The sequence below is a fragment of the Beta vulgaris genome, chromosome 6, assembly GCF_026745355.1.
Source record: "Beta vulgaris subsp. vulgaris cultivar EL10 chromosome 6, EL10.2, whole genome shotgun sequence".
NCBI lineage: Eukaryota > Viridiplantae > Streptophyta > Magnoliopsida > Caryophyllales > Amaranthaceae > Beta > Beta vulgaris.
Genome location: NC_079207.1, coordinates 20691656 through 20701092, shown reverse-complemented (window position 1 = coordinate 20701092; position 9437 = coordinate 20691656). Strand labels below are relative to the sequence as shown.

General features: G+C 35.3%; 1 protein-coding gene across 1 annotated transcript; it reads right to left on the bottom strand.

Annotated features, from left to right (window-relative positions):
- Positions 1 to 1376: 1376 nt before the first annotated feature.
- On the bottom strand, positions 1377 to 2340 carry LOC130591996 (GDP-Man:Man(3)GlcNAc(2)-PP-Dol alpha-1,2-mannosyltransferase-like). Its single transcript, XM_057396021.1, has 2 exons — positions 2223 to 2340; positions 1377 to 2118 (listed from the first exon to the last, which is right to left on the bottom strand). The coding sequence occupies exons 1-2, from the start codon at positions 2338 to 2340 to the stop codon at positions 1841 to 1843; spliced, it is 396 nt and encodes a 131-aa protein (XP_057252004.1). The 3' UTR covers positions 1377 to 1840.
- Positions 2341 to 9437: the final 7097 nt, after the last annotated feature.

Here is a 9437-nt window from a genome sequence, read left to right as displayed (position 1 = left end):
TGAGATAGTATGAATATAGCTTAACCTTGGAACAAATGCAAAATTAATTCAAAACTTGATCAAATCCATTAAATAGGTCTAGTTTAATGATCCAAATTTTCTTCTCGTGCTAGATTCGATATAGGTATCTTTAGGCAATTTCTTGTAGCCTATGTAGTGTATTCTTTAAGGATTGGATTGTGTTCTGATCTAGCCTATATAAAAAATTGAAGGTAGATAAGTGAAAGATACGGTTAGAGGCTTGTGTACTAATTATCCTCCTGTTGGAGTGGGTGAACTCATACATAAGAAGGTAGACAGTCTTAGTGCCAAAGCTGTGGTGGGAGTTAGACAGCCTTACGTTATAGACTCTATTAGCAAAATCTAATGCAAGCAGCTTCCATATGATTTTTATAGCACTAATAGACAGCCTTAAGTTATAGAAACTATTAGCATTTTTTGTGGCCTCATTCCAGAAAATGAGCTTATTGTGCTGTTGTTGATGGTATGTGGTTGACCCACAATTGAGCTAAAGGCTTCACTAAGGAATGCCTAGAGAGCTTGCTCCAAGCGGATAACTGACATTTAAGCTAATCAGAGAAAATGATCTAATATCTAGTATAAAAGGCAAAGCAATCACATCCAGCATAACCTGATCATATTAATTCCTACTGCTGCCTCCCATAAAACTCTACGAGTGTGCTTGGTACCTATGGAACTTACAATTAGACAAAATTTAATGTCTGTCTACTGTCGAACTGAGGCCTTAAAATCCTCATAAAATTTTTGCTTTGAAAATCGGCCTGCTCGCTTCCTTATTACCCTGCTGCTGCTTTTGTATTACCCTGCTGCTGCTTCACCCCTACTAAATATAAAACCTGAAATTAAATTTGAACACCAACAACATTGATGTGATATATAAGTCACGAAATTGCTAAGCTCCAGCTTGATGCTATGATTTATCAGTCAATATGTTTCTTATAATCTGCTGCCAAAATGTGATAGTGTATGAGTTTCAATTCTCAAATCAAAGTACAAGACTTAGACGGTCTTTTTTGCTTCCTTATTCTTCACTGTCAACCTTAAATACTTATGCATGATTGAATGTTGTTTGTTTGGCTAAACATATTTAAAAAACTTATGTTGGAAAGAGTGATTCAGACACCAAATAGTGACTTAGGTTTCTTTCTTTTTTCTTTCTGTTTGATGGTTCGAATACTAAATGCACACTTATTTTACAGTGTTTCTAGATATCAGGAAGCCAATCCCGCAGTTTATACTGTAGTCACTTTTCCATTCTTGTTTGCTGTTATGTTTGGGGACTGGGGTCTACTGTCGAACTGAGGCCTTAAAATCCTCATAAATTTTTGCTTTGAAAATCGGTCTGCTCGCTTCCTTATTACCTTGCTGCTGCTGCTTTTGTATTACCTTGCTACTGCTTCACCCCTACTAAATATAAACCCTGAAATTAAATTTGAACACCAACAACATTGATGTGATATATTAGTCACGGAATTGCTAAGCTCCAACTTGATGCTATGATTTATCAGTCAATATGTTTCTTATAAGTTATCTGCTGCCAAAATGTGATAGTGTATGAGTTTCGATTCTCAAATCAAAGTACAAGACTTAGACGCTCTTTTTTGCTTCCTTATTCTTCACTATCAACCTTAAATGCTTATGCATGATTGAATGCTGTTTGTTTGGCTAAACATATTTAAAAAACTTATGTTGGAAAGAGTGATTCAAACACCAAATAGTGACTTAGGTTTCTTGTTTTTTCTTTCTGTTTGATGGTTCGAATACTAAATGCACACTTATTTTACAGTGTTTCTAGATATCAGGAAGCCAATCCCGCAGTTTATACTGTAGTCACTTTTCCATTCTTGTTTGCTGTTATGTTTGGGGACTGGGGTCTACTGTCGAACTGAGGCCTTAAAATCCTCATAAAATTTCTGCTTTGAAAATCGGCCTGCTCGCTTCCTGCAGCAGCTGCAATCTTAAGCCGGTCAGTCTCTGGCATTCTCAAAACTACGGGAATAGCTTCTGCACACTCATTCTCGGATTGTGCAAGATATCCTGTTTGTTGTCCCTCTTCTTCCAGCACAATGTCCATCTTCGGACCAGCTGAGTTGTGGGCTGAGAGTACAAGGGAGAGTTAAACAATGATTATGTATTAGGACTATGTTATTGCATATGCATACAAAAATAAGTTAGAGATATTGTATCCTCAAAATGCTTACCTATTGGAATTGCACCAGCAGCCATAAATTCCACAACACTTATGCCAAAATGCTCGTCCATCATGGAATGGATACCCGCAGTGGCAGCTCCCAAAAGTTTGACCAAGTCCCTGTACATTCAGTCAGACGAAACTCATAAGCAAACAAACAATCAGTCATAAACTACATGCAGTGGAAGAGTTTTTTTTTTTGCTTGATTTTCTTTGTAAGAGGGTAGTGGCTAGCTTCAAACCACATCCATAACAAATATTTATCAGTTCGGTTTGATTAAATACATTAATTTTGTACTGTAATTTTGTCTCTTTCATATTGTCATCTTCATCACACATTATTCTTATTATAGCAATAATGCAACGTACTGTAATTTTGTCTTTTTTTGTGTTGTTGATGGGTACGTTTACTAACTATTACAATGTTTGAATTTTTAGGTGATTGATGAACCAACTGGAGGAGATCAAACGTAGACGTCTCACTATACATACTATCGGCCGAATTTAGCTAGCTATATCATAGTGATGCGGTAATTGGTGGTTAGAAGAAAAATGATTTATATGTACTCATTAGAAGTATTTGTGGTCCTAAAACAAATATTAATTAGTTAGGTTTGATTAAGTACATTAATTTTCGTTAATTAGGATTTTTCATGTATACTCTTAATTTAATTATTTTGGAAATTATAATATAGATATGACAAGTATTTTTGGCATTTCAAGAGTATTTTTGCATTTGATGCATCGTTACTAATATATATCCAGACTGTAATATTATAGGTTTTCGGTAGGCATCAGGAGGGGTTTAACAAAAAATTATGTCATAAAGGCGTTGCAATAGCTATATGATAGTGTTGTAATATATAGAGAGGCGTTGCTATAGAAGCCAAAATGGGACACAATATGAATATTAGGGTTGTTGCAATAGCTATCAAATGGCATTGCTATAGATATAGAGGCGTTGCAATAGACCTTATAGATGACGCAACGGCTCTTTACATCTATTCCAACGGCTTTGTGGTAGCCGTTGCAATAGGCCCCAAAGGTCGTTGCACTAGGCCTATTGCAACGCCTCCAAATGCAATGGTTCAAAACCGTTGCAATAGGTCTACGACGACTTTTGGACCTACTGCAACGATTTTTGTGTGTTGCCTTTGCCTTTTAATGTAGTAGCTACATGCATGCTTCATATATGTTTTCGCAAGTTGTTTCTTTTTCCATGTCTCTTTAATAGGTATGAACACGGAGGACTTCCTCAGTCGGTCCACTATAACCCAAATAGTATCATTGCCATTTCTCATCCTAGGCAAAGCAGTCACAAAATCCATTCAAATGGAATCCCACTTCCATCCAGGAACCTCTAAGGATTAAACCTTCCCCATGGGTCTCTTATTATGATCTATTTTCACTTTCTGACAGGTTAGGCACTTAGACAGAAATTCGGCTACCTCACGATTCATGTTTGGCCACCAATAGATCTTCTTAAGGTCTTTATACAACTTGTCACCCCTAGGGTGCACAGAATACGAAGTATTATGCCCCTCATCCATAAGATGTCTCTTAAGCTCATCACATCTTTGTGGTACACACCACCTTCCCTTAATCCTCAAACTTCAATCATTATGGATCTTGAAATCGACTTCCTTACCTTGCTTCATCTTCTCCTCAATTTTATCTAGGTGCTCATCTCCAACTTGACCTTCTTTGATCTCGTCGAAAACTTACAACCCCAGTGATAAAACGCTCAATCTTGCCTCACTTTCCCCAAGATTTAAAATTTCTAGGTTAAGCCTTTGCGTATCTCGACACAACTCCTCATGGACTACTAAGGCACTCATGTTATGGCTCGACTTCCTACTCAAGGCATCGACAACTACATTTGCTTTCCCCTCATGATATTTGATGTCTAGGTCATAGTCCTTAATGAACTCCAACCACCTTCTCTGCCTCATATTGAGGTTTTTCTAGGTGAAAATGTACTTCAAACTCTTATGGCCGGTAAATATCTTACATGTTTCCCCATAAAGGTAATGTCTCCAAATTTTCACGGCAAATACAATAGCAGCTAACTCTATATCATTGGTAGGGTAATTAGCCCCATAAGGTTTCAACTGACACGGCACAGACGCGATTACTTTCCCATTATGTTGTAACACACATCCCAAACCATTCTTTGAAGCATCACTATACACCTCAAATCCCTCATTTTTATCAGGCAGGGTCAAAACATGTGCGGAGGTTAAACGTTCCTTTAAATCCTGAAAGGCTTCTTCACACTTCTCACTCCACTCAAACTTTGACTCTTTCTTCATCAAATTGGTAATGTGCCTCGCTATCTTCGAGAAATCTCTCACAAATCTCCTATAATAACTAAGTAGACCAAGGAAACTTCTAATATCTGAGATATTCTTTGGAGTTGCCCACTCACTCATAACTTAAATCTCAATAGGGTCTTTAGAAACTCCTTCCTCAGACACATAGTGAACCAAAAATGCTACTTTCTCCATATAATGGAACTTACACTTAGAGAACTTTGCATATAATTGATTCTTCCTAAGCGTCTCCAATATAATCCTCAAGTGCGCATTTTGCTCTACTTCTTTCCTCGAATATATCAGAATATCATCAATGAATTCCACCACGAACTTGTCTAAAAACTCATGAAAAATCCTATTCATCAAATCCATAAATATGGCAGGAGCATTAGTTAACCCAAACGACATTACAGTGAACTCATAATGGCAATAATACGTCCTAAATGCAGTCTTAGGTACATCCTTATTAGCTACCCTCAATTGGTGATACCCCGAACCCAAATCAATATTCGAAAACACACTCGCTCCATTTAATTAGTCGAATAGGTTATCTATTATAAACAAAGGATACTTTTTTTTATTGTTACATTGTTCAGTTCCCTATAGTCAATACATAACCTCATACTCCCATCCTTCTTCTTCACAAACAATATAGGAGCTCCCCAAGGTGATGCACTAGGCCTAATATAATCCTTATCCAGTAACTCTTGCAGTTGCGTCTTCAACTCACTCATCTCAGGTGGTGCCATTCTATAAGGTGCTTTTGATATAGGTGTAGTTTCAGGAACTAAGACTATGGTGAACTCAATAACTCTAGCAGGCAGCATACCCGAAATCTCACTCAGAAATGCATCCATAAACGCATTCACAATTAGAACATCCTCACTATTCATCCCAACTTCTTTACTCACATCCTACACACTACAGAAAAATAGCTCACACCTCTTCTTCATCAATTTCCTCACTTTCATTACAAATATAACCCTAAAGTTCTTAGGCTTCCCAAAATGTCTATATGAGGTCAATTTCCACGAAGGGTTTCTCAAAACTACTTTCTGAACTTCACAGTCTATCTTAACCTTGTAAAAACTAACCTGTCATCTCAAAAATAACATCTAGGTCTCCCAAATTGAACTTCCTCAGTCAAACCTTGCTCAAATCTTTGAGCCTTTACATCCTCAGTGGCAACTACCTCAGGTGCAAACCTAGATAATGTTATGAACTTGCTATGATACTCAAAGATAGTCATACTCCTCATCTTAAGGTTTATGAACTCCCGAGCCTTTTGCTGTCTCATAAATGCAGGGTAAAATTTTTCTCTTAAAGCATCAATAAAGGATTCCCAATTAAACTCTTCAACAACATTAAGTCTAGTCCCAATATCTTTCCACCATAAGTAAGCCTCATCTTTTGAACACAATACAACTTGACCTACTCTCATGTCCTTAGGATAGTTCACAGCCTCAAAGATCTTTTCGAACTCTCTTATCCAATTCTCTAAAAAGATAGGATCAACTTACCCCTTATAGTATGGTGGCTATTTTTGGCTAGCCTTTCAAACATGTCCCTAGCAGGATTGGGACTCCTAGCTCTTTCCTGAGTTAGTTTTTCCGCCAAAAGGCAAATAACAACACTTTGTAACACCATGATAATTCTCTCTTTTCCAAAATACTTTTCAATTATAAAACTTAGAGAATCATCAAAGTATTATCGTCTGTGTGATAACATATCGACTTATTCATAATTTTGCAGCGGAAAACATAATAGCTAACTTTAGAATCGAAATTTAATTAATAACAGTCAACTTCAACACTAGCGTTAACTTAAAACCAAATCAACTATAAAGCATATAAAACTAATGTACGAGATAAATAAATTAAAACTATACAAGCTCTCCAATCCCGAACCTAATGATGCATCATCTTCAAAACTGTAGATGGCAATGCACTATTGATCTAGAGAGTCTTCTCACCAAAATGGATCATCAAAGGATCAATAAGGCATATCTATGATCAACATACAAAAACAAAAGCACGTAATTAGCAAAACTGAGTACTACATACTACATAAATAAACAATCCTAACATGATACTAATAAATAGTAAATAGGGATAAAGAATAACTTAATAACTTGCAGATAACTGTTTATTGAACTAAACTTTTACAACATTCTTATTACTTTAAATGGAGTAGTCAATGGATCGAGTTCTAACTAAACCATCCTTCCCTTTGAAAGACGAAATACGGGCGCGACTTTGTATTCCTATAACTTAAGATATCGAGGAACCTTTAAAATAAAAATTGGAACGGTGATCAATCCGATCCTCGAACAATTTATGGCACGCTCACCATGTACCCCAACTCCTATTTGTCCAATACTTCAAACGTGCACCAGTCTAAAGCTTATTGCTATCCAAGTTTCACATGATTTACCATTTATTATTTGTTATGCTTCACAAGCAACACAAATAAAAAATCAACAAACAATCACAACTTTGTTTTGATCTTAATATTAGATAAGTGATCGATCACTCAAATTTAGAATCCAAGATTAATTCCATTAAATCCCATCTTCCTTTGTTTGTTAAACCTAGCCAACAAACATACTACCTTTCATAGGTATAAAATTTCAACTTACCAAATAAGGTCCTTGATCCTTATAAAGTAGTAAAATACTCAAAAAGGAACAAAAGATCAATCATAATCCAAATTGATATATATATATATATATATATATTCCCCCATGTGGATTAATAAAATAAAGTTAAACCAACATGATTGCATCAATCTTCCATGCAAACATGATATAAATCTCATTATTAACATGTTCGCACAACGGCATAAAACATGCAAAATCCAACATAATAGCAATCGTATATGAACTCATCATAGTTCCTATACATGATACTACATAACTTTTCTTCTTAAAATCATGATACTACATCAATCAACACATAGGTATGTGTATACCTTGTGTAAAAAAACTGATATGCCACTTTAACAGTCTTAAAAGTCGCCTAGAGAGAATTTTCTGCCTAAAACAACCAATGTAAATTCATAATAAATACTCATATAATTTCCAGCAACTTTAAAATACTTTAAACCTCCTTTAAAAATATTTAAAAGTTGTTTCCCATATTAAAACTTCAATTACCAACACTTCCTAGCATAGTACTACTATACTAGTTATTAAAATCTTTAAAACTCCATCAATAATATCCTTTTTAAAATTCTAACAACATATAATATGTTAAAACTCCCTTTAAACATGCTTAAACATACTTCAAATTATAAGAATAATCAATTCCATGGTTTATAACATACTACCATGATTTCCCAATCTTTAGCACCATAAAAATCCAATTTAAACATAATAACTAAATCTGAATTTTTATTTCTTCACTATAAAAATTATTTAATCTTAGATTCATAATCAAATCATCAAACTAAAGCATTTAAACATAATCAAACTAAAAATACTTCTTAAAAACATAATCTTTAAATAAAACTTGAGGAGGAAGAAAGGTAATAAACCCAGAACAAAGGAAGCGGTGGTGACATGGCAACGGTGGCGGCAGTCGGCAGTGGTTTGATTGAGGACAGAAGATTACTTGTTGAAGAAGAAAGTGTTGCGTGGAAGTGAAGAAAGAAGGAAATCGTGAGAGAGAAAGAGGGAGATGGGGGTCGGTGATGATGTGGAGTGAGGAGAGAGAACATTCTATCTAGGGGAAAATTGTGGGTTTAATGAATTTATATATGTGTTTTCTTTGTGGCATTAGGAAACGGCAATTGGGCTTAAATGGAGTATAATGATGAGTAAAATTGATGATTGAAACTCCTAACACAACTAGAAGTCCTTTTCCTAATCTAAATAGTGTTTGGGTTCCTCAAGCCCATTTAGACTCCTTTTTTCAAATCCAAAAAGTATTTCAAATGTTTTTCAAACCATGTCTAAACAAAATATTTTAACTTCTTTAAATACTTAAAATAATTCCTTTGACTTTCAAATAGTCAACCTTTTAAAGAAATAATTTATTTTAATACTAAAGTATATTCAAATATAAATATATATATGCTAAAATATATTTATAAAATTCATAAATTTATGGGGGATGACATAGAGAGGGTTAGGGTTTAGTGTAGTTAATTAGGGTTAGAGGGGGAATTAGGGGTTAATGACTAACAAACGTTAACGTCGTTAATCATTGACAAGTGGATGTATATTTTAAAACATTGGGAGTATAAGATGAATTTGGAAACTTGAAAGGGTATATGGTGTAAAAAAAAATTTTGCCAAGGGTATAAGGTGAAAAAACCGTTTTTTTCTAGAGCTTCTATGCAGGATTAGGGAGCTATTCAAGATGCTTTGTGTTTATATGAGTTGTCTTCTGAGCAGAAAGTGAATTTTGACAAAACTAATTTCTTATAGTCTTGGAGTGCTAGGTGTTCGACGAGAGTCTATCCCCTATTTTCTCGGGTTTAAGGAGGTGGACATTGACGATAGATATATCGATCTTCTAACCGTGGTTGATCGATATAAAAAGGTGATTACTAGAGGTGTGAAGGAAAATTTATGGTTGAAGCTGCAAGGGTGGAAAGGAATGGTTCTATCTAAAGCTGGCAGGGAGGTTATGATAAAGGCAGTGGTCCAGTCTCTCCCTACTTACACAATGAGTATGTTTAAGTTTTCATCTTTTTTTTTGTGATGCAATAATGTCCTTTATTGCTCAGTTTTGATGGGGGCAGAAAAATGGTGAAAGAAAAATTCATCGGGTAGTGTGAAAAAAGCTATGTAGGCCGAAGGAGGAGGGAGGTATTGGTTTTCGGGATATGAAGATTTTTAATTAAGCGTTGTTCGGAAAGCATGCGTGGAGATTAACTATGCACAAAGGTAGTCTTGTAGAGCAAAT

Coding starts and splice junctions, on each gene's coding strand:
- LOC130591996 (XM_057396021.1), bottom strand. CDS start 2,340: ATGTACAGGGACTTGGTCAAACTTTTGGGAGCTGCCACTGCGGGTATC. Junction 2,119..2,222: donor TGCTGGTGCAATTCCAATAG/GTAAGCATTTTG, acceptor TTGTACTCTCAG/CCCACAACTCAGCTGGTCCG.